The 27,814-nt window shown below is 56.4% G+C and overlaps 3 protein-coding genes across 6 annotated transcripts in view; 2 read left to right on the top strand and 1 right to left on the bottom strand.

Moving 5' to 3' along the window:
* Nucleotides 1-1,220: 1,220 nt before the first annotated feature.
* LOC119113147 (prolyl endopeptidase-like) lies at nucleotides 1,221-13,160 on the top strand. Its single transcript, XM_037237495.1, is given in 16 exon segments — nucleotides 1,221-1,232; nucleotides 3,151-3,262; nucleotides 3,737-3,960; nucleotides 6,035-6,208; nucleotides 6,417-6,513; nucleotides 6,908-7,047; nucleotides 7,520-7,633; nucleotides 7,635-7,683; nucleotides 8,191-8,388; nucleotides 9,015-9,200; nucleotides 9,459-9,572; nucleotides 10,052-10,200; nucleotides 10,645-10,857; nucleotides 11,204-11,354; nucleotides 11,765-11,944; nucleotides 12,698-13,160. Coding segments are annotated over 15 exon segments (2,121 nt in total). The 5' UTR covers nucleotides 1,221-1,232; nucleotides 3,151-3,193; the 3' UTR covers nucleotides 12,761-13,160.
* Nucleotides 13,161-15,948: 2,788 nt separating this feature from the next.
* Nucleotides 15,949-27,518, bottom strand: LOC119112204 (phosphorylase b kinase gamma catalytic chain, skeletal muscle/heart isoform). Of its 4 annotated transcripts, none has more exons than XM_037236296.1 (11): nucleotides 27,341-27,518; nucleotides 25,187-25,350; nucleotides 24,612-24,732; nucleotides 24,064-24,227; nucleotides 21,681-21,771; nucleotides 20,776-20,805; nucleotides 20,083-20,189; nucleotides 19,664-19,764; nucleotides 18,074-18,133; nucleotides 16,555-16,710; nucleotides 15,949-16,154 (listed from the first exon to the last, which is right to left on the bottom strand). In XM_037236296.1, exons 1-11 carry the CDS (start codon nucleotides 27,433-27,435, stop codon nucleotides 16,023-16,025), a joined length of 1,221 nt encoding a protein of 406 aa, XP_037092191.1. In that variant the 5' UTR covers nucleotides 27,436-27,518; the 3' UTR covers nucleotides 15,949-16,022. The 4 variants fall into 4 exon arrangements, with proteins under 4 accessions (XP_037092191.1, XP_037092188.1, XP_037092193.1 ...); XM_037236293.1 differs by lacking the exon at nucleotides 21,681-21,771 and adding an exon at nucleotides 21,187-21,277 and having other exon boundaries at nucleotides 27,341-27,515; XM_037236298.1 differs by lacking the exon at nucleotides 18,074-18,133 and having other exon boundaries at nucleotides 27,341-27,516.
* A 98-nt stretch (nucleotides 27,519-27,616) lies between these two features.
* Nucleotides 27,617-27,814, top strand: part of LOC119111522 (prolyl endopeptidase-like) — a 3,778-nt gene continuing 3,580 nt past the window's right edge. The window contains exon 1 of the mRNA XM_037235337.1: nucleotides 27,617-27,634. Within this exon, the coding sequence (XP_037091232.1) occupies nucleotides 27,617-27,634 (18 nt within the window). The remainder of the gene's footprint in view (nucleotides 27,635-27,814) is intronic.

Below are 27,814 nucleotides of genomic sequence, written 5' to 3'. Positions count from 1 at the left end.
ATCCTTGAGGAGATGCAAGAATTTACCTGTGCTGTGAACTGCAGACTGTTCTGCAGTGGCATACTTAACCCCTTCACACTACATGTGTGTGGAATTGCATCTAACCCTTTATGCATGACCTTCCATCCGGCTTCCATAGCCATTTGTTCATAGATGTTATGGTAAGATTTAAGAACTGGTCATACACAGGTAGCTCAACATCATTGCTGTTGTTTTTTTATTTAGCCTTCTGTGAATGAAGGATAATGAATGCAAGGTTGTGCCCCTCACTGCCATTGTCCTTGAAGCTAAACAAGGATCACGAGTTCGTTTATGAACTCATACAGCATTAATAACACAAGGTTAGTACACACATTCTCTAGCAGAGGCACGCTCAGGTGCTGAAAATGAGCTGGAGCATACTGCTAATTAATCTGCATTTCCATCACATATTACAATCTCTCATGTTGCAGTTGTTTTCAAAGTGCTTGCTCCCACAAAATTCAGGATTTCAAATGAGTTTCAAAGACATTTCTCCTCATGCCCAATGTCTTAAACTTAACACCTGTGGAATCAGGTGGTCCTTGCCTCCCATTAGACCCAGGTTATGGCGATACCATAGCCAAGGACAGCATAATGGTGAACCCTTTAGTAAGAATAAAGATACTGCAGAAGTCATGAGTATATATCACCAGTGAGTACTGAAAAGACTGTGTGTGTGGGACTGTGGGTGGCAAGGACTGAGCTGAATTATGACAGAGCCTTTTAACAAAGAAGGATACTGCAAAAGTCATTGAGTGTATATCACCATGTGCAGCTATGTATCCTGTACACATTTCATTGAGACATTTGCAGATGAGCCCAGACTATTGATGTGTCTTTTTTGGCTTCCAATGACTGAAATCACTGGGCTTCGCGGTGTCATTTGCCTGCTTGTCCCATATCCTGTCTGCCATTGCTTTGCATGCAAATCTGCTATGGTGGACGCCTTTTCAGACAGCCGACCTCGGCAAACGCCCCCGCCTCCCCCTCCCATATTGCAAGCGTTGCCACTAAATCTGCGGGTCGGCCGCGCAGCTGTTTATGTTCGGACGACGGCAGCTGCGCACAAATTCCCGGAGCCGTCGTCGGAGAGCCGGTGTGTGCTGTCAGCGCGCACAGCGTGCGGCCGGCGCCGCCGCGAGTGGTCGGACCAGTCGCGGCCGTCACACCGGCTCGCTTATCAGCTGGTGTGCGTCGTGTCCGTGGGATCGGTATGTGGCAGGCGTTCGATTCGCCCGCCGCGCCGCGCGCCGTAACGGGACATGTCACCCGCTAACGGTGCCGGTTCGGTTTGACGTGCGTCGAAAGTGTGCAGTTTGACGGTGGCGTGCTAGACCGTGCAGCCGGGCACCGCGGTGGCCGCGCCTCTGAGCCATACGTGTCAGGGTGTTCAGCACTGGGTGCGTCAGCGCTGTTGTGGGTGGTTTCGCTGCACACAAGGTGCAGGTGTGCGCGGCGTTAGCTGTGACGGGTTGTTCAGTAAGTTAGAGAATTTAATTGCTCGCGCAAGTTTAGTACTGCAAGCTTATATGTTATAAGGCATTCTTGAAGGTTTTCTCGGTGGCTGTTGGCCTGCGCGCCGTATGGAATTGTGGGTACCGCTTATAAGAGGAGGGTTATCAGCAGACATTTTGGTCACAAATCCTCGTTAGCGATGTGGCTGGGCTTGCGGTGTGATAGGTGATGGCTGGTGATCCGGTCTGATGTCCAGCTCGGTTGTGTTGGCCCCACGGGCTCCATGGGAATGTTTGTGCCAAGGAGAGGGATGGAGCCGCTGTTTTTCCAGTGGTGTCAGTCGCAAACGTGGGAGCTAGGTGTGGTTCGTTGACATGTTTGAGGTATTGCTGAAGGTTGCGGGGTCCGTGGGCCCAGAAGACATCGTCGACATGCCTCTTGTAGAGGCCGGGATTAGTCGGTGACGTGCTATTGTAGCGCCGCTCCGGGGCCTCCCTGTGGAGGATGGCGGGCTATCGCGTCACTATTCTCGCTGCGGCGATGCCGATCATCTGCTGGATAACGCTGATGGAGGCTTATGGCCAAAACGTCTGCTGATCCCCCTGGTGTTATAAAGACTGCGTACCAGATGGCATGCAAGCTAATAACCACCAAGCAAACTTGATATGTAAACTTACGTTAATGGTTATGCTATATCATGCTTTGTGCATTTATATTGATGTTAATTTCTGTGCATCAAGGAATTCATCCGTAAAAAGACAAAGTTATGACGAGTCAAAATACTTCGATTAAAAAGCCTCGGTGGCCGCAAAAGAAGAGGGAATATGGAATGCAATGGTGGCGACGCTTTGGTAATGTTAGCGATGCAATAGAGGTTTCGTTCTGTTGGACGACAGCATGTACCACATCTTTGTGTGGCACGGGCGTCCGACCGGACGGAACCGCCGTCCGAAATCCGGTACTTGGATAGTTCCGAAATGCGCCTCACTGTACATTGCTGTGTCACATTCCCTCATCGGAGTAAAAGCTAGCACGGGCTCTGCCTTTGTGAATAACTGCGCGCGCTAGCGATTAATTCGCATGTTCACCGTCCGAGGTAAAGAGAAACGTTTGCTTACAAACAACAAATGTATATATGGCTGTAATACATATTGTCGCCCAGTATTTGGTGTCAAGTAATCAGGTTCATTTTTTTCGCTTTGGTCGTCAAACATTTTCAGAAGTATCAATTACATCGGCCGATGAATGAAAATTAAGATATAGTGCGGGATCCTTCACCGAACGATAATTTTTGAGGCCTGAATTCTACACATTGCCACTGCTACCCAGTAGTTTTGCTTATTTGATCAAAACCATTTGCTAGTAAAACATATAAAGCAAGAAAGCTATAAATGCAAGTGTTTGCCTGAACTGCAAGTTTTCTTCATTGCGCATCGTGATCGTCACGGGTACACCAGTGAATCACGAAATCGTCACACAACTACACGCATTAGTCATGTTTTTTGTCAGTGATGCGTCACTAAATATACAATCTTGATCGTACTGCGCACAGTCAATTTGATGCCGTTCTCGGCGTAAAAACTACCTGCCCAATACATTTTTAATCGCACCTTGCCGTCATTTGGTGTACATGGTTTTGTGTGAGTGCGTGTAATGTCATTGATGTTTTTGCAGGCTCCAGTCCTTCTGCTCTGAAACAAACCAGACTGGCAAGAAAATGTCATTTCTAGAATACCCTACAGCTAGGAGAGACGAGACATGTGAGGAGGAGTTACATGAACAACGGGTAAGGTCACTGCTTTACACACGGGGTGTGGTAGGTACGGAATATGTGAAGCGCAGGCCACGTTGATAGCGTGATGCAACGTTTGAGTCATGGTGAAAATGGTCACCACTAATGTGGTGATCAACAAAGTTTGCCAGCTGTGTGCAATGTATGCCTATCGCTAGTATTCTAGAAAGGGTTTACTAAAATAGCTCGCGACCAGCTCTAGTACTAGCCGAAGTAACCAACTAGGATCAGGCTAATGGGCAGAAAATCGATTCTCACGAAGAACACGAGTCCAACTGACCAGTTGGGGATCAGCTAAGGAGCGAAAAAGATATTCTCACGAAGAGCTGACACTGCCGACGCATGCCAAGATCACTGGAGACTGGCAGCCTGGTCCCCTGGGGCGTGCCATTGCTCATACACCGGGTGTGGACCGCGTGCCCCGGCCGGCGCCGCCTGTGTTGACGTGAGGTGCGCGGTGCGGTCCAGGTGGGCGACCCCTACCGGTGGATGGAGGACGCCGACGCGCCCGAGACCAAGGCGTTCGTCGAGGCGCAGAACCGGCTGACCATGCCGTACATACAGTCATGCCCGCACCGCGACCGGCTGCGCGACACGCTCAAGACCATGATGGACTTCCCCAAGATCGGGTGCCCGTTCAAGCGCGGCGAGCGCTACTTTTACTTCTACAACACCGGGCTGCAGAACCAGAGGTAAGTCATCCCGGGCGCGCCGTGCAGCAGCGGCTGTCTCTGTGTTACACGGCGCTGACAGGCCGGCGGCCCTGTGGCCGAGCCTGATGTAAATGAGCCCGGCCGCACAGTTAGCAGTGTGGCGTCAGCTGATATGGCACGTAATGGGCAGATGGAACTGGAAATGAACGTCGTCATCTCTCAAGTTTTGTATAAGTCTTGTTCAGGGAAGTCTAGTTTGGTGTAAGGGTACCGTAGCGATTACCGTAGCGATTTTCGTAAGAATTTTTTTAGATTTATTTTTTTAAGGTTTTTATTTAGGTTGTTCGTAAGAGATAATTTTCGTGAGACGTGAGGGTACCGTAGCGATTTTCACTTCCGTCAGCGCTGTCCCTGTGCTCTGATTGTGACGAATAGTGAATAGCACGATGCGTGCATATCGTGGTTAGGCGATGGACAAACTGCGATTGCTGGGGTCGTATGACAGCATTAACCCGATATATAGTAACCATATCTTCCATATGTTTAATTCATTCTAAATGCCTATTGTCAGGAAAGGAAGCATCTGTGTCTTTTATGATCACCAGTGCCGGCTGTTATTGATCAATGATCAGCAACGGCCGGAACTGGTGACCATTCGGGGAATTCATAGTATGCTCAATGATCATACTATGAATTCCCCGAATCCATCGCCTGACGTAATTGGCGGTCATATGCGGCTTGCCTATATATTCAGATTCATGCAACAGGTAGGTCAGATATTTTGCACAGACGAATGCGTTGTAGGCTCTCACAAGACAAGTTGCGTGTCTCAAAACCAAACTTCCCATACCGTCTCAGCCTATTGAGGTGGCACCTGAGGTTTTGCTTGTCATGCACGACATCGGTATGCTGTTGGCTGTCGCTTGGGTTCCTCGTCCGCTCAGACTAGTCCCTCGTCGAGGTTTGAGGCGGCACCTGATGTTTTGCGTGTCATGCACGACATCGGTATGCTGTTGGCTGTCGCTTGGGTGCCTCGTCCGCTCAGACTCGTCCCCCGTCGAGGTTTCCTGTAGGTTGCACCAGGACGGTTGTCTGTGAGGTGGGATGATGAGACGGCCGCCTTTTTAACCGAACCAGCCTCGTCACGTTGACTTACTGAGGATATCTCCGCGTTGGGCGTAAAATGATCTCAGAAGTCGGACGGTCTAAAACTCCAATCATCATCACCACGGACATCTCCGCCTTTGAAGCTGATCCATTGCAATCATCAGCTGCTTCAGTCCCCCCGATTATTCCTCACGTATTGTTTGAGAATTCTCGGGACTGTGTGTGTCTCCTCTAAATAGACGACTGGCAGCCCATGGCTGTGACCACGGCTAATAACGGCTGCTGGAGAGCGGCGCGCCTCGGCTTAAAGTTCGGCCCAATTTTGCAAAATCGTGGTGTTTGGTCGTGCAGCAGCAGTGTAGGAAGGAAGAAATAAGTGAGGAATAATTTGCAGTAAGAAAGGAGTAAAATACAGGAGTCGAATGAAAAAACCGCAGGAAGAAGGAGTGAGTCGCTTTTTTGGTATACAATTTACTTTCTGCCGAAAGCATCGTGCGTGACGATAGGGCGCTGCGAGGCAATTAGCCGTATGTGATTTTCACAAGGCACCGCCTTTCTCCGGACGAATCGGGTGAAGAGTTTCCTGTTTCTGCCATGTGTCTCAAGCCTGTCACTTTTTTGGAATAACCAAACTACTTACACCGGAACATGTGAGATGTTCCTCATCTGGAGCTATCCAACGCTACCCAAAACCAGAAGCGGACAAAATGATGTCACAGCTTTCTTTTCTCTCCGGCGGTTAGCCTCAGTGGTCTCGCGTTGCTCATGCTGTGTTCGCACTGGACCTGTGTACCAGCGGCGTTCTCCTGGGTTCCGCCCGTGGACCGGCGCTCTGCCCACGGGCGAAGGCGAGCCGGTCACGGAGCAGCTGCTGAGTCGCTGTGCGCGCGACGGCGCCGGACGCCTCTCCATTCGGGGCGCTGCCTCCGTGTCGAGTGTCTGCTGCGGCCCTCTCGTGGCGCGCGCGTGCGCACGTGTGTCTGATGGCGGGCGCCGGCGCCCGTAGCGTGCTGCACGTGCAGGACGCGCTGGACGCCGAGGCGCGCGTGTTCGTCGACCCGAACCTGTTCTCGGAGGACGGCACCGTGGCGCTGACGAGCAGCGCCTTCAGCGAGGACGGCGCCACCTTCGCCTACGGCCTGAGCACCAGCGGCTCCGACTGGAACAAGATCCACTTCCGGTGGGTGGCGCGCTCTGTGCCGGCACGCCTGGTGCGGTGTGGGGCGAACGGGAGGCGTGGGGCAGCGGTCGTGCCGAGACTTTCAACAGGCCCCCAGTCCGTTGCGCGGGGCGGAGAGCGATGCGTTGCAGGTTTGTATGTGTGTTAGGATGGGCGGTGGTCTGTTCGCTGAGCGTGAGCGTTAAACTGTGCCCTCGCGTCATTTCAGCTGTGTCGAGACGGGAAAAGATTATCCAGAGGTGTTGGAGAAGGTGAAGTTCTCCTCGATCGCTTGGACCCATGACAACAAAGGAATATTCTATGGGGTAATTATGACGCGTCCTGTAGTCATTATATCCCAAATTGGGTTATCTATGCAGTTGGCATATTGTTTGACTACCCAATTGCCTTGCATAGTTCGCTCGTTATCGATGTGAAATACATGCACGTGTTAATTGTCATGTATTTGGTCTGGCGTATAGGGAAAATATTGCACGCCTATAGAACCAGGCACCGCAGACGTTGGCCACGTGACTATTTTTGTTGGTATGCCGATCGTATTTGTGCACCCTGGTGCACGATGCCGAACAAGAGATCCACGTGTGTGAGCGGGCCCTCTCCCGTGGTCGGGGCTTGGCGTGCACGCCTGAACCGGTGCCCGCGTGCTCCCGTCCCCGCCGCACTGTGCGGTGCTGACAACCCCGCTGCTGTGGCCGCCAGCGCTTCAACCAGGAGGGCACCACGGACGGCTCTGAGACCACGTCCAACCTGAACCAGAAGCTCTACTACCACCGTCTCGGCACGGACCAGGCCGAGGACGTGCTCTGCGTCGAGTTCGCCGACCACCCCAAGTGGAGGATGTGAGCGCAAAGGGTCTGGTGGGCTCTGCACCCGGGTGGCATGGCCGCTTGGCGGCGGCCTTCGCGGCGGAGCGATGCTGTGTCGAATTGTGTCTGATTTGTCTCGAAACCTGACACTGGGCGGCGACGTCCGCGCCGCACGCCATGAATGACAGCGGCGTCATTAGCCGCTCATCTGATCTGCCGCTGTCAGGCCGGCCCGGCTAGCGTTATTAGCCGCTCATCTGAGCTGCCGCTGTCAGGTCAGCCGGAGTCGGCCATCACCGCTGTAAGGTCGGCCCGATGTAAGGTCGGCCCGGCTCGGCCATCGCTGACTGGACCTTGCCAGGCGGGCGGTAGGCCAGTCCCGTATCGCCCTGCGCGCTCACCACTTTTCGCACACAACCGGATGCTCTGGCCGAGCGCAGTGACTGTCCGTGACCTCGCGTGACCGGACCCGCCGAGACCCTGTCACGGCCGCCGGTCCCTGCAGCGGCGCGGAGGTGAGCGACTGCGGCCGCTACCTGATGCTGCTGCTGTCGGAGGGCTGCAAGGACAACATGGTCTACTACGTGGACCTGGAGGGCCTGCCGGACGGGCCGCGCGGCCTCCTTCTCGCCCGTCTGCATCGTGGACAAGTTCGAGGCCGATTACGAGGTGATGGCACGTGTGACGGAGCGCCGCCGCTCAGGCTCGCCGCGGCTGGATGAACCGCAGCCGGCGGCGTGACGCGCCCGGCTCCGGCCCCGCTCGTCACAGCCGGACACTGGCGGCGTGGTGGCCAGGCCGCGCTGTTGTCCCACGTCCCGATGTTTTGCAGCCGATTGCTGCGGTCGGCGCTGGTCAGCCTTTCCGCCCTGCCGCAGGATTGGTGATGGAAAGGCGGCGCACGTCAGCGGCGCTGGTCCCCGCGGCGTACGGCCGCTGATCGTGGGGTCCTGGCAGCAGCCTCGCGTGCTGCCGTCGTGGGGCCGGGTCGCCATTTCCCCTGTGGCATTACCGTGCGTGATGGATCGTCAGCGCTGCTCCGGCGTGCCATGGCCGGACCTCTCGCGGTACGCCTGGTGCGTCCGCGCATCGGGGCGGCGGCGGAGCGTGTCCGGTGGCGCGCTCGGTCGGGCCGTCACCCCATTGACCGGCGCCGCCCCCCCCCCCCCTCCGCAGTACGTCACCAACACGGACTCGGTGTGCGTGTTCCGCACCAACAAGGACGCGCCCAACTACCACCTGGCGACGCTGGACCTGGCGCAGCCGGCGCGTGGCTGGAGCGTGCTGCTGGCCGAGCACGCTCAGGATGTGCTCGACTGGGCCGCCTGCGTCAACAACGACCGCCTGGTGGTCTGCTACATGCACGACGTCAAGGTAGGAGTCTAGTGGCAGCGAGGAGTCAGGGTCACGCTCAGGCACGGCACGGGCTTACTGGCTGGGTGACAGCTGGCTGTTGATGCGACAGGAATGGGGTCGCGGCAGGGGGATAAAGTCACGGGAAGGTCAGTGTCGCGGCATGGGCGTTCATGGTGGCAGGCTGTCGTCGAAGGCTCGCCCGATGTGGTGTGTTTTGCTCGTTGTCACGTCTGGCCATAGCGAGGTCAGCAAAGTTGACAACTCCAGTTGAGTAGGATGGGAATCGCGGAGACAGTTCTGGATGCTGCCGAGTCAGGTTGTGTATGGGATGATCGTTTTCGTCGTGATAATACATTGATATCCTTAACAAGTACTCGCGGCGAGTGTACTATGGGCTTCGTGCCTTTTTGTATTAACATGCGATTTAAACCCTTGTTGGTCGAGGCTGCATGCAACTCTATGCTCATCTGCATTGAGCTACGTTCTGTGTTCCGGGCCGTATTCGTGGATTAATGGTAAGACTGCGCGTTTTATTACACGGGCCTTCGCAGCTGAAGGGAGCTGGGATAAACTGTCTACTCTAGAAGTGTGTGTCAAACACGTGCGGTGCGCCACTGACCAGCCGTCACTGTCTCGGGCCGCAGAACATTCTGCAGCTACACAGCCTGGACACCGGGGAGAAGATCTCTACTTTCCCGCTGGAGGTGGGCTCGGTGGTCGGCTACTCGGGCAAGAAAAAGGACACGGCCATCTTCTACAAGTTCACGTCATTCCTGTCGCCGGGCATTATCTATCGCTGTGAACTGAGCCAGCCCACCGTGAAGCCAGAGGTGGGCAGCAGACGGCGCACCAGCCCGCCTGGGGCAGACTTTTGACAGCGCCTGGCTGTGCCGGCATTGGCAAGGGGGGAGGGGAGGGGAGTTCAGTTGGAGTTCGCAGGCGAGCGCCGCGATTTCCGGTCGATGTTTGATGTTCATGAGAGTATCGAAGGTCATGCATGCCCGTGCATGAAATTGTATTCAGCTGCCTCGCTGGTCTCATGGCTACGTACGTCTATGATTATGAACTGTAACCCGCATTTGTTGCAGATTTTCAAGGAGATATCCGTCGCTGGCTTCAACCCGTCCTTGTTTGAGTGCTATCAGGTGTTCTACTCGAGCAAGGACGGTACGAAAATACCGATGTTCATCATGCATAAGAAGGCATGTTAATTTGATTGTCCAAATTATTACACAATGTGTTCGGGCGGCCTTGTCTTGCTACACGTGCTTTGCGGCGTTTTCGTTCCTTGTTGTTTACCGTCAAACTTATGCGTCTAGCTAATCACTGTGACGTTTACCCGTCCTGCACGGGCAATACGCCTTCGGTGCAAGATCGTGACAGCAGGCTTTGCAATGTCATCACATCACAGTGTCATCACAGCTGACGCGGTAAAGCTCCATCGCCCTAGCGGTAAAGCCCCATCGCCGCGGTGGGTGCCGGCTCCACGTCTGCGCCTGTCTGGGTCTCATGTCGCGGCCGGGGACAGGAGGCGCGCGCCGCCCGCTCCGGCGCCGGCCCCGTGTCTGCGGTCTGTCTGGACCTCGTGTCGCGGCGGGGGACCGGAAGCGCGCGCCGCCCGCTCCGGCGCTGCCGCCCGACGGTCGAGCTCAGCTGACCGCCGCCGCCTCCGCTGCTGCAGGGTCTGGTGCGGGACGGCTCGGCGCCGTGCCTGCTGTACGCTTACGGCGGCTTCAACATCAGCATCACGCCCACCTTCAGCGTGTCCAAGCTGGTGTTCGTGCAGCACCTGGACGGCGTGTTCGCGCTGCCAAACATCCGCGGCGGCGGGTCAGTGACGTGATCCGGCGGCGACCGGTACCGACGCGCGACACGGTCCGCGTTCGGCTCGTATTGCCGCGTGTCGGCGGTGGCCACTCACCCGCCGTCCTTCCCTGCCGAGGCATGGGCTTCCACGTTACATAACCCGCGGACCTGTGTGGCCCGTTTGAAAGCCGGTAGTGGAATGCTTGCCGTTCCCAGTTGACATGCTCTGCCCGTTTCTGGTGGACGTCGCCCCCTGCAAACCGCGGACTTGCGGTCGGTTGCAAATGTTGTGGTAAATGTTGCCTCGCAAGGACCACCTACTAACAATTCAAGCTTGTAGCAACCTGCCGTGGCGGCATTGTCGTGACATGGATTAAGGCGTCGTGACCACCTGCTAGACCCGCTAGCTGACCCGACCAGCGCGACACGGCGCCGCCGCCGCTGACGCCGCGCTCCCGCCGCCGGCAGCGAGTACGGCGAGCGGTGGCACAACGCCGGCCGGCTCTTCAACAAGCAGAACTGCTTCGACGACTTCGCGTGCGCGGCCGAGTACCTGATCGCCGAGCGGTACACGCAGGCGCGCCTCATCAGCTGCGAGGGCGGCTCGAACGGGGGCCTGCTGGTCGGCGCCACCGTCAACCAGCGGCCGGACCTGTTCGGCGCGGCCATCGCCCACGTCGGGTGGGTGGAAGCGCTGGCGCGCCCCGGCGGACCCGCCACCGGGACGCGCTCGCGCTCGGGGCGCATGCCGCGGTGGTGAGGGTGACAGTGAAACGAAGGAGCGAAGTTCGGCAGAGCTTCGGTGTCGGGCTGTCAGCTGCCGTGGCGCGCTCGCGCGGCGTGCTCACGCGCTGGTCAGCGTCAGACGGTCGGTGCTGCGGCTCCGGGTCGGGAGCTGTGCGGTACGGGTGCGGCGCTTGCTCGTGTTTTGTTGCCAGGCGAGCTGGTATTAGCGGTGTCGTGACCAGCGATCTGGCGCGTGACGGGGGCCGCACGGTATGGGTGGCTGACTCCACGTCGCCCGCAGCGTGATGGACATGCTGCGCTTCCACAAGTTCACCATCGGCTACGCCTGGGTGTCCGACTTCGGCAACCCTGACGAGAAGGAGCACTTCGAGAACATCATCAAGTACTCGCCGCTGCACAACATCCGACCGCCGAAGGGCGACGACGAACAGGTGCCGCTGGGCGTGACGCCGACCGGGCCGGGGCACCGGAGCGACCGATGCCGGCTGAAGGGTGGGGCTCGTGGGTTTGTGTGCAAGCGTCCAAGCATCATCGTCAGACTTTGGACTCCTGTCCGCTCGCCAGTCAGATGGTGTCCGCGGCCGTCAAAAGCCCGTGTCGTCTAGCAGTGCTCGTCCTACTCCGGGTGGTGCTGGCGACGATATGGGACCCGCACCAGCAGTCATCGCACCGAGTGACTGCCTGTGGCGTGTACATCAGTGCTGCCATTGCCATGCAACCTCGGTAACTCAACACCCACATCTGTATTGTCTCCCCCTGCCCCGCGTCTTGATGGCATTGGGGTCGCGTGCGGGGGAGTGCCCGTCTGGCCGTTGCTGAGGCGTGGCCCCGGCGCCGGCAGTACCCCTCCACGCTGCTGCTGACGGCCGACCACGACGACCGCGTGGTGCCACTGCATTCGCTCAAGTACATAGCCGAGCTGCAGCACGTGCTGAGCGGCCGCGCCGCGCAGACCAACCCGCTGCTCATCAGGGTGGACACCAAGGCTGGCCACGGCGTCGGCAAGCCCACTGCCAAGCAGGTGAGTCTAGGAGCTGGGGTGCGGGCCGGCCCGGCGGGCGGCGGGCGGAGCTCGGCCACGCTCCCGACCGGCTCGTCGGGCGGAAGCGTGGGCCGCGTGCGCGGTGTGTCAAGGTCGTAGGACAGCGGTATTGTCTCCCCCTCCCCTCTTCTCACCTCAAGGTGAGGTTTGATTCCCAGGGGGACTCGCTAGAAAGCAGTAGCAATTGAGGGAAACCCAGAGCGTCACCCCTGCGCGGGTGTCCGTGCGGGCGTGGGTCTCCTCCCCATGAACGCTCTTTCATCACTGGGCAGGAAACCGGGTGGTCGGGGCCGAAATGCGCCAGAATTTAACGGCGCCAGCTTCCGCGTGGAAGAGCCCGCCTCGACTCCCAGCTGATATCAACGCCTCGGGGGGCTTGTAGGGTCTGTAGTCGCCAAAGAATGGACTAATGATTATTCGGGCTTTGTTCTTGCTAGTGGTGTTTTTGTTCACACAATGTGTCGGCCAGTTTCTTCCCCGGCCTTGGTTAGGTGATGGCCGGTCCTGGAAGGGAGCTGGGGACGTTTAGCCGGTAGTCACGTATGTATGAAAGCTTTGAAAGTGTTTGGCAACAATGCGATTGAACCCCACGATCTTCGTTAGCAAAGCCGCGGTCGCTAACTAAGCTTGCTAGGGCTCCATCAGGGGCGATGCGCACCGTGTCCTTATATGGTACGTACCCGTCTGTCTTTGCTGGCGACGGGTTAAGGCAGTTGTGTGACGGCTTTCCAGATCGATGAATCAACTGACATCTACTGCTTCATTATACAAGCACTCGGACTCAAGATACAGTGACTACCTCCGAACAGAGCGTATGGTACAACATCCTAGCATCCGATTACCGTCTAGTAAAACTCGCCAGTACTGAGTTTCGCGCCATGTCCCGTTCCCAGTTCGCCGTTTGTTTGTTTCTGTGCCGCTTGTGCGTGCGCATATTTGTTGCTAATGTGTACTCCCGTGTGCCAGCCAACCTTGCTGTTGTTCTGTGCGAAAAGCATTGCTCAATGTCCGCGGCACTTGGTGTACCGGCGAGGCGCGAGCTGCAGCTCGAGACTGAACAAAGTAAACTACGGCGTATTTTTTCACAATACCTCGAGCAGTTTTTACTCACGTGTCTCACGTTGGGTACGTTAACACAAAGCAACTGTTTATTTTGATTGATGCGTCGCCAATATATCGTCCAAGTAGATTCTAAGACTTCTTTACAACTATATCCTGAGCGTTTGACAGACTGCTATGGATTCCAATTACGTGTTGCGATCACAGCGTTGCACGCGTTCTGAGTCCACCGGGCACGAAGTGGGCGCGGGACACAATGTGACACGTGTTCTGAGTCGACGAGGCACGAAGTGGGCGCAGAACGCAGTGTTACACGCGTTCTGATTTCACGAAGCACGAAGTGGGCGCGATCTCACCGGCTGCTCTGAATGTCATATTCTGGCTCCGATCTTCTTGCTGGATGTCTGGTTGCGATGTTCTGGCCGGTAAGAATCGTGGATGTCTGGCTCCGATGTTCTGGCCGGTGATAATCGTGAATGTCTGGCTCCGATCTTCTTACCGGTGAGAATCGTGAGTGTCTGCTCCGATCCTCTTACCGGTGAGAATAGCGAATGTATGGCTCCGATCTTCTCGCCGGTAAAAAGCGTGGATGTCTGTTTAGTGGTGCCCATTTGTGAGCGGGGCCGAAGTGACGCCCGATCGCCGCTGAGTCGGTGCGCGGCCAACGATGTCTGTGGGCGATCGTTGACCGGGTCGCCGACCAATCACCGACGACCGGCGCTGAACTCGGCCATATATGGTCACGCCGGTCTGTTAGTGAACCAGTCGGCGGTACCCGTGTAGCTGTTCCGGCATGGGAAATGTTTTTCAATTTTTTGGGGCCCGGCGTGGCCGTAATCCCACGTAGGTGATATTTGGAATGCTGATAGCGACTTTGCGCAGGTTTCAGGAATGAGGCATGCGACTCTTCCAAGAGCCGTGCTGTGCAGGTTGGAAAGCACTCGTTTACAAGGCATTAGGCTGTCCTACAACATTGCAGTGCGAACAAAGTAATCCAGACGTGGTGTTTCGCGCTATACAGTACAGGAATGCAGTCGTCTTACTGCCTATGCCAATCCGAACTACGGCTGAATGATTGAAGGAGGCGTTCCAGACAGCTCACGAATGACGGAGGAGGGCAGAGAACCTTTTGTCGAAAAATATGCTGGATTTCCCAGTGCCTACGCTGCGTTTAACACCAAGTAAGGTCCAAATAAAATGAGGACCGTAACAATGCGTCAAAGATATGCGCGAAACGCGACGTCGCACTGCCACGCACGGCAGGTTTTTGGTTGCAAATATGTGCACTGATAAGTGAAACGTATTTCACTGAGACTCCTGCCAGGCACGTGCCTGTTAATGCAGCGCGCGCTTGAGTGCCGTGGGAAAGGAATGCGTTACTAACCGCGGAATGTGTTCATAACGCGAGTCGGAACCGCGCCCAGATCTCGACGGCCGGGCGCTACAGTGACTTGAGACCCACACCGTGCGGCGGAACATTACAAACGGCAGGCTGTCTTGAGACTGCTCGCCTCCTGTTTCGGCAGCTGGCTCCCAATGCCGACAACCACTGTCCAGCCGATCCACTATGCTGAAGGCAAGTAAGAACCAAACACCGATTCGAATTCCCTTCGTGTATTCAATTAGATGCACAACGTACAGATCGCGAGTTAGGTCGACAGCCTTGCAGTGACATGTCGAGTAAAATGCCAGGGTGGGCAAGGACACGCATTGTACCCGCGTACGAGAGGCTCTCCAAGCGTAAACAATCCCGCGTCGAATCGGAGACGCACTGCACTCGTTCTCGTCAATCCGGCCCGTCCTCGGGTCGACGGCCGCACTCCTAAACAAACGGTTTGAGGCACCGAGCCGCCGGGCCGCTTCCGTAGCCGCTGGAGGCGGGGAGGGGAGGGCCTCCCCAAATCACCGCCACATGATCCGTCCTCGCGCCGTCCGTGCTCCCGGATGCACAAGCGAAGGGCAAAGACCGCCGGGCCGCCTACGCCTGCCGTGAGAGGCTGTAGTCTGCCCTCAATCGCCGTCACATGATAACGTCACCGCGCCGGCGAACGGGCCGCGACAGGGACAACATAACGACACCGACCGGCGGGGAGCTGGGCACACAGCGACGGGCACGCTCGCCGCGGAGCGCTTGTGGACGACGCCGGCCGGCGTCAAAAGTACTATTTCACAAGGTGGCGGACCATTTGCGCAATGTTGCTTCATTTATACACTGTGTACAATCGCATGACAATGTGTTTGGGACCGAATGTGGTTTTTTCTACTTAGTAACGACCTGAAACATCCACATCCACGTCGTCCACAGAGCCAGGTCGTGCGATTCTTTGCCGGGAGTACGCCACGCCTTTCCCCACTCGGTCCACGCTCATGCTACTCGCTACTGCTAAAACGCCCACTATGCATCTCCTGAGTGCGCGGGTCAGGACTACGCGCTCCGTGCGGCAGCGGCACGCCGGGAAAGCTCTAATAATACGACTGGAGAGGCAGGTAACGCGGCCCGCCGGACACCGGGCGGCTGCGCCGACCGCTGTCCGGCCACACCGGCCGCTGTCTGGGGCACGCACATTCGCTGTCCGGGGCACACCGGGCGGACACGCCGGCCGCCGTCCGGGGCACACCGGGCAGACACGCCGGCCGCCGTCCGGGGCACACCGGGCAGACACGCCGGCCGCCGTCCGGGGCACACCGGGCAGACACGCCGGCCGCCGTCCGGGGCACACCGGGCAGACACGCCGGCCGCCGTCCGGGGCATACCGGGCGGACACGCCGGCCGCCGTCCGGGGCACACCGGGCAGACACGCCGGCCGCCGTCCGGGACGCACCGGGCGGATACGCCGGCCACCGTCCGGGACGCACCGGGCGGATACGCCGGCCACCGTCCGGGACGCACTGGGCGGACACGCCGGCCGCCGTCCGGGACGCACCGGGCGGACACTCCGGCCGCCGTCTGGGACGCACCGGGCGGACACGCCGCCGACGCTCCCGAGCAACCGCATCCTCAGCTGGCGGCGACCAGGGCGGTGCGACGCAGGTCCGTCCTGGGTATGTTCTCGAACAGCATGGCGCGGTTCTGGCCCTCGGCCTTCTTCACCCAGTGCCCGTACACGCGGAACGCGCACGCGTCGATGATCTGAAACAGACCGGGCGTCACCGCTCACGATATAGAATGGGAACAGACGCCCACAGGCGTCCAAGGCCTCGACTGGGTGTCATCCCGCAAGTATCACCACTCTGTCGCAGACAACGAGCAGGGAGTAAAGCCTATACCACGCTTTATAAACTGCCTCTATGGCCTTTACCAGTCTCCTAACGGTAAGTAGGCAACAGCTCTATGATCAGTTCAGCGAGTCACTAGCAGCACTCCGATCGCATTACCAACAGCTGTACATCATCGAACATCCACAACACGCTTTCAGCTACTTCCGGAATAAATCCGCCGTCCTTGTGCGGACGCAGTCAGTCGCCGCGGCTGTGTGACGCGCACGCGGGCGCGGGCGGGCGCGGACCGTCGGCCGGCCGCCTCGGCTCACCTTCCTGAGCGACTTGAGCCGGTACGGGTCGAGCACGGCCACCGACACGGACAGTGCCTCGGGCGTGAACTTGAGCCGCTGGATGCGCACGGCGGCGCGCACGCAGTTGATGGCCAGCCGGAACGTGCGCCGGCCGGAGAACGGACGCTCGCGGGCCTGGCGGCGACGGTGGCGGAGGGCGCCGTCACAGAGGCGTGCCGGGCACGACATCGGCCGCCTCATGCCTCAACACGAGCCGCCGCCACAGTGCCGTCGATGCGACAATCATAACATTGGCTTGTTGGTGTCATGCAGGCGTTTCCAGGAAATCCCGCCGCACCTGGCATGTGCTCGTCGAGTTCTCCGATGCCGTGATCGCGGGGCGAAACAAAGAATCCAACGTCTACAGCACAGCTGGACGAACAATCGATACGGCACTGCACCGGTGCGAAGGACCCGGACGACGCCCTGGTGCGAACGGCCGGGACGAAGCTCAGCACGGCGGAGGCTGGCAGATAGCGCGCAGCCTCAAGCGGTCAGAAGCCTTTGACTAGCGGGTCGACTCCTGCGTCAGTCACAAACAAGGCCACAAAAAGCTACGCTACCGACACCGCGCGATTGTGCAGCATGGTACTGTGGAAACCGTCTCGAAACGGTTAGGTGGGGAGGCAGCGAAAACGTCTTCTGCAGTGGAGCAGGACGCGCTACCACGCTAATGCAGGACAGGGTCGGGACTGACGACCAGGGGCTCGGGTCGCAGGTCATCACTCGCCGGCGCGTCGGCAGGACAGGGGCGGGACTGACGACCAGGGGGCTCGGGTCGGAGGTCATCACTCACCGGCGCGTCAGCATGACAGGGGCGGGACTGACGACCAGGGGGCTCGGGTCGCAGGTCATCACTCACCGGCGCGTCGGCAGGACAGGGGCAGGACTGACGACAGGGGGGGGGGGGGGGGGCTCGGATCGGAGGTCATCACTCACCGGCGCGTCAGCAGGATATGGGCAGGACTGACGACCAGGGGGCTCGGGTCGCAGTTCATCACTCACCGGCGCGTCGGCAGGACAGGGGCAGGGCTGACGACCCAGGGGGCTCGGGTCGCAGTTCATCACTCACCGGCGCGTCGGCAGGACAGGGGCGGGACTGACGACCAGGGGGCTCGGGTCGCAGTTCATCACTCACCGGCGCGTCGGCAGGACAGGGCCGTGATCACGCGGGGACCGGCCCTGTGTCAGTCCATCGGTCACCCCAGCCTCGCGGCGCCATCTTAGGCGCCTCTCAGAGACACTGATCGGATCTACGCGAACACTCACTCTTCGGCAACAGGGTCGGCTCACGGAAGCGACCCCTGGTTGGATCGCAGATCACCACCGGCGTGGCCGTCAGGTGTCGCTGAGGGAACACCGAGAGCCCTGGGTCGGGTGACAGGCCCCCTCCCCCTCCCCGCCTGGCGGCGTGCTCTGACTCGGGCCGGTGCGAGGTCGCCCGGGCGTGCGTGCCACCTGAATTGGCTGAGTGGCCAGGCCAGCGGTGGCCTCTCACCTGGCGGGGCGGCAGCTCCTTCACAGCCTCCGGTGGCACGATCACGCAGGACGGGAAGTCCTGTCATGCACAGACACACGCACACCGATCAGCCGGCGGCGGTCACGCGGCCGGCGGGCGGGCCGGACCGAGACAGACAGGCCGCGCCGCCAGCACGCCGCGGCGGCGAGCCGGCCCAGGCGGCCGCGGCTGGCCAGGCCAGGCATGCGACAAAAGAGCGACAAGCGGACGCGTTCTCGCACAGACCCACAACCGGGACGAGGGAGAGGTCAGGCTTTACTGTGTTAGGCCCGGTCGGCCAGTGCCCGTCGGTGACTGAGGGGCTGCAGGGGTGCCGTCCAGGGCCGCATGTACAGAGCAGTTCGGGTCCTGTCTCCACATTGAAGAGCCGAGTGAGGACACGGCCAACACTGCGTGCACTGTCGCCCGTGGCGTACCAACGTCTGGGGCCGGACGCGTCACCGGCATGTGGTCAAGATGTTACGAACACCGAACTTATAGTGAGAGCTTGTGCCGTTTAATTTGATTCCGCCCCCAGTATAACAGCCATTTTCGGGACATATCTATATCATCCAAACAACGTAAATGTTGTCATCAGCACCGGGAAAAATACAACCCCACCTGCGTACAGGCCGGCCATGGGGCCGAGGATCCGGTGTTAGGTGTGCTAGGCCTGAAGTACACCACGTGGAGTGGAGCAGTTGCGACTGCGTCACAGCAAATCTACACGATTCCTCAGCGTACAGAGGCTACAAAAAACGCAAGACGCTGACGTTCTGACGACAGACTAACTACCACGGACAGCCGCCAATGCGCTGAGGCACTTCGCGCAAGCAATGCTAGTTGTAACGTATCGATTCTACCACGAAAAAGCGGGTTATGGTTTGGACAAAATATGCCACCCAGTGGTACTAAGAATGAGACAAATCATGCTCTCCCTCTTCCCCTTCCCAACCGCGCCCAAACGCGACGAACTAATCCCCTCCGTTGCAATAATTATGTTTCCTGTAGAAGGCAGAAGAATGTTACGGTGCGGCTTGAGTGACTTCATGGCAGAAATATTTTTTCCCGAACCAGCAGCTACGGCCACCAAAAAGCAAAAGCCCATACAAACAAACAGATGTGCCATAGCCTCACCACCGCCCCTTATACCATCACTGAGGTTGCTTCCGGTATGCTTGGATCGCTTACAGAAGCCAATTATGTAATTAGCGTCGTACCATCTGGCCGGTCGTCAGCGCCGGGCCGGTGCAAAATACATTCCAAAAGCAGTGCAAAGGGCAGTGGGCAACTGATATGACAACTGGCCGCGCTATACGGCCGCGCAGTCAAAGCACCCGAAAGCCCGAACACTTCAACCGGGGCCCCAGGCGCACGAGCGCGCGTGCGACCTGACACCAAACGCACCCTGACGCCCCCTCGTCCAGATCAGCCGCGCTAACCCGGCTCTCACGAGACCCCGTTGCCCTGCCGCGCCCACCGCACACATCCGTCCCCGCCACCGGCACCGGCACCCGCCGCCGCAAGCGTGGCTGACCAGCGGCCGGGCGCGGCACGGCCATGCCGCCGGCCCCGCGCCTGCGCACGCACCGTGACTCGGTGGAAGAAGGGGTGCGCCAGCGCCTCGCGCACGGTGATGCGCCGCGCCGGGTCCACCGTCAGCAGCCGGCCGATCAGGTCCTTGGGCGCGTCTGGCGGCGCACGGGGCGCGCGCGGTCAGGTCGCGCCGGCTCGGCCGGGTCGCGCGGTCAGGTGGCGCCGGCCGTCTCAGCCGAGGCGGCTCGCCACACAAGGCAGCTTCACCACGCGTACGAGAACGACACCAGCCTGTCCTCTGCGCGTCACACGGACACGGAGCAACCCCCAGCCCCATAAACGGACATCCGCCTCGTCCACACGTTATGGAGACAACGCCCGACGCCCGGGTGCGCTGTTTCCCTCAGCAGCAGGCCCTGCGCCTCCCGCGCTCGCGCCGCCGGACCGGTCGCAGCCTCGCCGGGTCGCCTCACCTGTGACGTCATCCCACTCGGGGGAGCCGAACGTGTACTTGCCCTCCATGATGTTGCGCAGCATGACCATCTGTTTGCGGTGCCAGAACGGTGGGCAGCCGACCAGCCTGGCGACAGAGCGCGGCGCCCTTCAGGCCAGTGGCAATGGCTGAAATGGGCGCGCTCGGTCGACGCGGCCCGCCGGCTGGCCGGGCATACACTGCCGACACTCCGCGGTGCCGTCGCCAGCTGACGGGGCAGGGCCGATGGGCGCGCTCCACATCGGCGATGTGATCATACCGCCTCCCCAAATATGCACACAGGCAACAGCTCAATATGAAAGCTGATATTGTTGCAATTCTTAATCTTGCCAACCCACGTGGAACAAACCAAGCAATGCCTTTTCGAGTAGCAATGATCCAAATGGCAATGATGGAGAAGTCTGCAGCGACAACGATACCAAATAATGAGCGAGTGCGAGTCAATAAGCACGCGAATAGCTGTTTGAATTAGTAGATCAGTGAGGGCAGGTGATGACTTGGTACGAAGGCGACGAAAGAGGAACGGTAGATACGGGAGTTCGTGGGAAAGCAATACAGCATGACATAACTATCCGCAGAAAGTATTGAGAAAGTAAGCCAGTGATTGTGAGCAAAAGCGATTTCATCCAATATTGATGGAGGCGAGCAACCATGGTTGAGTGGTTTGACTCACAGTGTGTACATCACGACTCCGCAGGCCCACCTGAAACGTAATCAGCTGTTAAAACAAATCAGAAACGCTACTGCGCTGAGGAGCAATTTCTTGCGCAGGGACAAAAACAATGATCTCCATAGTTTCCGACCAAACATCAACAATGACTGGATATTCGTTTCCAAAGGCTACACGGTCACACCGAAGACATCCTGCATGCAGTGCTGGCCAAGTCTGCAGCCCATACTGCTCGCGTGCACCGGGGGTGGGGGCGCACGCGAGTCGTCGACCGACTCTGACCGACAGACCTGCAGCCCCGTCCTGTCCACGTGCAGCGGGGGCGAGAGCGCCGACCGACTCTGACTCACAGACCTGCAGCCCCGTCCTGTCCACGTGCAGCGGGGGCGAGAGCGCCGACCGACTCTAACTCACAGGTCGACGGGCTGGCCGTAGCCGGGCGCCTCCTCGTACAAGCCGGCGCGGATTAGCTCTGGCGCCATGTAGCCGGGCGTCCCCAGGATATCTGAACGGTGGGGGCACAGAGGCGCGCTAGCGGGCGACCCAGACAAGGCTGTACAGCAGGCGGACACGGCCACGGGCATGCCGACTAGACACGACTGGCGCCAGACCGGAAGCCGAGATCAAGGTCGCAGTCGCTCACACCGACCGGCCGTGCGCCAAACAGCGGTCACAGCCAAAACTGCACAGACGGGCGGCACGAGACTACAGGCACTACGCGCTAACCAAACTCCAGCGCCAGAGCGGGGCAGCAGCCGTTACGCAAACCAAAAACAGTCGTCGCCTGCCCAGCGTACGTCGCTTTGCGTGGAGGCAACGGACGGAGCGGACGACCGTGCAGGGGACGGGCGCGAGCAGCGGCGCAGCGAACACGGCGAGGCACGCAGGCAGGCCACGGCCCGACTCACGTGTCCACCTCAAACCGGTAGCCGGGTGCCGTCTCGACCATGTTGGCGCGCAGCAACTCCGGCGCCAGGTACCCCGGCGTGCCGACCAGATCTGCACACAGACGTGCGCGCGCGCGCCGCCGCGCCACCACTCAGACCACGGCCGGCACGCCCCCCCCCCCCCTCACGCCCCTTCACCGCCGGCCCGCGGCGCTGCCCTACCCAACTGGGGTCAGCAGCACGGACCCATGACCCTGGTGGAGACGTTGGAAACGATTGTTTCGCTTTTGAGCGGAATCTGAGCAGAGATGGTTAAATTGTGTGTGTGTGTGTGTGTGTGTGTGTGTGTGTGTGTGTGTGTGTGTGTGTGTGTGTGTGTGTGTGTGTGTGTGTGTGTGTGTGTGTGTGTGTGTGTGTGTGTGTGTGTGTGTGTGTGTGTGCGTGTGCGTGTGCGTGTGCGTGTGCGTGTGCGTGTGCGTGTGCGTGTGCGTGTGCGTGTGCGTGTGCGTGTGCGTGTGCGTGTGCGTGTGCGTGTGTGTCATTGGGGCTTTACGACTCACTTAGCTGCTGAGGCTATATGGCGTCACCTGCCTCTCACCCTGGCAGGAAGGGCGGGCACCGCGGGGAATCGAGCCCCGTACCTCTGGCTTCCCAAAAGCGCATGCTTAGATTGTGGCACACCAATATATTTACCAACAAATCATCATTAAAGGACCTCGGGACTAGCTACGTCCCATAATAGCCCTAGGTGGTGCCACTGCTACATCACCAGTACGTAACAAGGATATAAATTTGAATGACCTTCGAGTCCAAATTACGCTGCCCACGCTTCGTGGCAGCACTACCCAGTGCTGCTACGCTTCTTCCCCGCAGTCGACCACCGTCGTCATGACAATGACCGTGCGCACCTCTACTGGTGCCAATAAAGGAACTTTGTGATTACCTCAGCGGACAATGGCCTGTTACCGATAAATGTATTGGGTGAACTTTGGACCAGTACGTCACATGGATCATGACATTCCTATTTCCAAAATCAAAGTGCGCCTCGAAAAAAAGTCTGCGATAAACGCCAGAGCGGAGAAATCAGTCATAGTATGACTCTGAATTCGCGAATTCGCGGAATAATAGCTTCATGTTCGCATATCCTTCTGTCTAAACAGTGTTTCAAACTTTCGGAACGTTTGTTACACGAGCATTTTGACACATTTGGGTGTTGCAAACATTACAGAACACACGAGTTGAAAAGCGGGCAAATGAAATGTGTCTCTTTCATAGTGGTGAGCAAAGAGTCAACTTAGATTTCTCCGCAGGGTCGGCTACTTCCAATCGAAATTTTGAGCTATTCAGAAGGACTCCGAGAAAACTGGTACTACTGATCAGATCGCACACGTCAGATGCAACAATCAACACAAAAATGTGAGATGCTTCCTTTGCGGCTAAAACACGCTTCAGTTGCTTAACTTGAACATAATTATAATTCTATTTTTTGTTTTATGATCAGTTTCGGTGATAATCTTATCACATATCGGTTTATTCCAAGCCCAACCTCCTCGCTATTGGTACCGGTCACATGATCGGAAATGGCAGCACTACCAAACCAATGGCCTCACCACCAGCCGGCGCTGCGGATCGACCATTGTTTGGACGCGACTGCGGGCGCAGTATGACGCAACGCAGACGTCCCCTCTTAAAAGGAGCATTGAGACGCTTCAGCCCGTTTTTGGTCAGAATAAGTAGTGTAATGACGTCCAACTTAGGTCATGAAATCCTGCGTTGTTCTCTTTTGATAGCCATTCCCGTTCGACACTTCTTTCAACACGGCACAACCAGTAAGTGACATAAACTCATTGCCAGCTTTGAGGCCCAGCTCTACCGCATCCCCAGTGTAAATACCCTCGGAAGCCTTCCAAAGACATGTGGGAACTCGTTGAAATGAACGCACCGGAGGCAAGTCGGCGGGTGCACCGGCTTCTTACTAAACCTAGTTCACTGACTGCCTCTAACCACGTGTCCCCATAAGCAGACACAACGGCTCACTCGTGAATGCCGTTTGGACCACAACCATAGATCAGGTGTAGGAAGTACTTGTGCTGCTTCAGCACTAAAACTCGACCTTTCCCGCACAACATGTCGCGCGCAGCCCGATACGTCCGCTTCCAAGGGGAGCCCGTCGCTGTGCCTGCACTTTACACACATTCGACTGACGACGGATGGCATCTTCCCGAATGATTCACAACACAGCGAGAGCAGGTTCTGCGGCGGCCTCCGGCTGTGACCAGCGACTGAACACTCGGACTGCAGTGGCCGTGCGCGCCTGGAGCGAGGCACCAGGCTAGCGCGGCGGCGCTCGGGTGGCAGGGCGGCACAGCGCGACCGCGCCCCATCCGCGCCGCCGACGCCTCACCGTATAGCTCCTCGCCGGGCCGGAGGATGCGCGCGAAGCCGAAGTCGGTCAGCTTGATGTCGAGGTTGTCGTCAAGCAGGATGTTCTCGGGCTTGACGTCGCGGTGCACCACCGACTTGTCGTGCACGTGCAGCAGCGCCTCCAGCAGCTGTTTCATGATGTGTCTGCCGTCGGCCGCCCCAGGTCAGTTGCGGTCCTCGCGCAGTGGCAAAAGCTGACGCTTTATAGCGGGAACGGCCGGAAACTCAAGCCGCATTTAATTCCTCAACACCAAGTGACTAATGAGTTTGTGAACTATTCAAGGCCTGTGGCTAAAGAAGCCGTAAACCGCCGATGAGACTGCCATCGTATGGGGAAGCTAAATGTTGCAAAGCAGATCTGAACGCATGCCTTGTGAGCTGTGAGCGGGACGATCCATGGCGGGAAGAACACCAACATTACATGTGTTGCATTTATTAAAATACATGGATTCCAAAAAAATCTGAATAGAGGTACCCATTGTGCCTTTTGAAATGGAGAGAAAAGTAATTTCTAGTCTGATAACTCACTTTGTCTTTTTCTCGGACAATGTGACGACAGTCGTGAGGTAGTCGAATAGCTCTCCTTGCCTAAGCAGCTCAAATACCAGGAATATATGCGTTTCCGATTCAAATACGTCGTGCAGTTCAACTGAAACACAGTGTGCACATGTCAAGAGTGATACAGCATTCCAAAGTGCATGAAGTAGGGTGTGCAGGATGAAAATATAAATCAACGCCGCCGTACGTCCAGCTTCACGGCGGCGTCCACGCACACGTCTCAGTGGGTGCTTATCCCTTGCCTTTATCCAATCCTTCAAGGCCCCATTCGCCAAGCCCAAGGTGTATAAATGCTGGGTCGACAGCCGTCCGGTTCGACCTTGATTGACCGATCTTTAGCGAAGGGAGGAGCAATAGGCAGCAAACCCCAATCTAGAGGTGGTCGAACAGGACCACTCCATAGGTCTAGCATTGTGACAGGATTAAGTGAGCGAGTCAAACAGCCGGAATCACCACACATCAAACAAGACCAAACGGACAGTGCAGAATATGGTGTGTCCCAGGCTCCGCGGCAGCCACAGGACCGGATCGGTTACAATACTCACTGACATAGGGGTGGCCCTGTACCATGCGCAGAACTTCAATCTCCCGGTGTGTTGACTCTTTAATGTCAGAGCCATGGTCGGCTTCGCTGATATCAATGATCTTCACGGCATACTCGACTCCTGACTCCTTGTCCACGCAGCGTCGCACAGTCGAGCTCACACCCCTGGAGTCCCGAATGCACAGGTCAGCATGTGGTGCAGCCACCAGGTACATCTGTCCAGCTCTCACTCAACACAGGCCACCATAAAGCCTTGCCTGATACAGGCACAGCTGGCATGCCAAATTTAAGGCTAACAACAAAAACAGAAATGTAAAGGGCTGTGGGAAGAAACTTTTTAACAGTATTTTGTTCTGAAATATTGATGTTGAACACGATTGAATCAACACTGGTGCAGTAAAAGTGCCAGTCTTGAGAGTGTATACAACTTTGTAACTTTTAACCTCCTCTCACTTACACAGGCTCCACAACTTTTCGTCCACACATTGCACTAAAAGATCAGCCTATACATCACATATCATCAGACTACACACATCGATTCATACACAAAATGTAGTCAATCAATGCATCATCAAGAACACAATCAGCATTGCAAGAGCTCACAGGATAAATGTGACAAATGCATTATCATGATCACAAAGCAGTCATTCAAGCCCTACCACATGGCCAATTCTAGTTTTCATTACATCTTTTGCTGCACTTGTCAGAAAATGCAATGACTTTTCTCCCATTGAAATTCTTACACATGCTCACAAGCATGTACCCTCAAACTTACTCATGATCTACTGGACATGAAAACAGGAGTACAGGTCATGGCATACATTGGCACCTTATGTTAAAAGAAGCATTGTAGAGATTAAAAGAGCATTGTACATCAATTGTCATTTTTAAGGCAGAACATATTGTAAATAACCAAAAATCAGGTCATCTAAACTCTTACCTTAAAACTTATGTCTTTCTTGCTTATCCAAGCAGCCTTCCACACTGTTTGGAGATTGGTCAACATACATGCAGGTCGACAAATATGATGTCTTTGGGTGGGGAATGAAAAGCAAAATGAGAACATGGCAGCTAAACAAAATTCCTTACCAGAGTACATATATATGGCATGGAACATGGATGCCAATGGGACACTGGGTTGAAGGGGGCAGGGCAGGGGGTTAGGTTAGGTTAGGTTAGGTTAGGCTAGGTTAGGTTAGGATAGGTTAGTTTAGGCTAGGTTAGGGCAGTTAGGTTGGGCAGTTAGGTTAGGTTAGGTCAGGTTAGGTTAGGCTAGGTTAGATTTTTTAAAAAGATTAGAAGATTTGATCTGAACGCTTTGAATGGATGGATTTCCGGGATCAGAGCTCATGCTAAGCAGTGCTTGTTGTGTGAGCCCTGACCCCCACCATCCGATCGCGCAATTCCATGTCAACGACAAAATTTGGTACCGAAAGCTTCTTAACGTGCTGCAATGCTCGGCACGGTCCGTCCTGCCCTCTGATGTCAACTGACCTTTAGCATGACCGCTACCACCGGCCGCAGGCCATACCTGTCAAGGGCAAATAGCGAGCGCCCTAAAGCGACTCGAACCCTCTAACCAACTGAGCCACTGGGACGGACAAAGGTTAGGTTCTGATGTTAGATTAGGTTAGGTTCTGGTCTATTCTGGCCTGTATGTTTCTTAAACTCACCTACATGCAATAAGAAACATAGCACATTGCATTATCATTGTTACCTTGGCCCAGTACATTTTTATGGTTCTTGGTAAGCAGTGATGTGGTGACCACACACCGACAATGTAACAATGGCGCTGGGGGACCAAAGTTGTTGAGTGTGTGTGGTGCTTGGGAACTTACTATTGTAATTTATTACAATTTGAAGGTAAGAGCATGAATCCACCTGTTTTATGACTATTTACTATATATTCTGCCTTAAATACAACAAATGATATACAATACTCTTCTTAACATGAGGTACCAATATATACCTACACTGGAGCACATGTAATATACCACACACTTTGTGATCACTTTATTGGAACCTTATTTCATTTCCAGCGAACAGATTTATATTGGCATTAACAAATCAAGAATCATATCAAACATGACAATATCTGTTAGTGGTGTATGAAATTCATGTTGCAAGGTCAGGTTTAAGACCCAGTATCTCTTACCTGCCAAGCACTTCTTTTGGTTCATACTTCCCATAGAAAACTTTTGCAGACTGGGCATCAGGCAGAACATCATCACTGTCATCCATTACAGTCATCCTGGAATCAAAACATCTTTAAGGCATTAATTACCACTGACAAGCATGCTTCAGCAGGATCATTTATTCAATAATCCTCAGTTCAGTATATAACAAATATGTAATTAAATTATCCAACTCATCTGCTGACACAAGAGGCTATGTTTTGATCACACCAAATACTTAGCCCATTACAGAACAGATGCCACAAAGGAAACCTGTGCAGCTCTTGGAACTTTGTGAGGCTCATACCACCCTCTATATTTATTCTTGAACCTGACGGCTCAATACATACACTAAAAACGCCCTAGAGTGTCCCTGTTTTGTCTCTCTCCCAAAGGAAAAGCCAAAACAGTCATCATAACTGGTAAGGTCAGTAAGATACTTCTTCATCCATAGG

This window comes from Pollicipes pollicipes, unplaced genomic scaffold (genome assembly GCF_011947565.3).
Source record: "Pollicipes pollicipes isolate AB1234 unplaced genomic scaffold, Ppol_2.1 Scaffold_7261;HRSCAF=8764_pilon_pilon_pilon, whole genome shotgun sequence".
NCBI classification, from domain to species: Eukaryota; Metazoa; Arthropoda; class Thecostraca; order Pollicipedomorpha; family Pollicipedidae; genus Pollicipes; species Pollicipes pollicipes.
The sequence above is the reverse complement of the archived record's forward strand: the minus strand, read 5'-3'. Positions and strand labels throughout refer to the sequence as shown.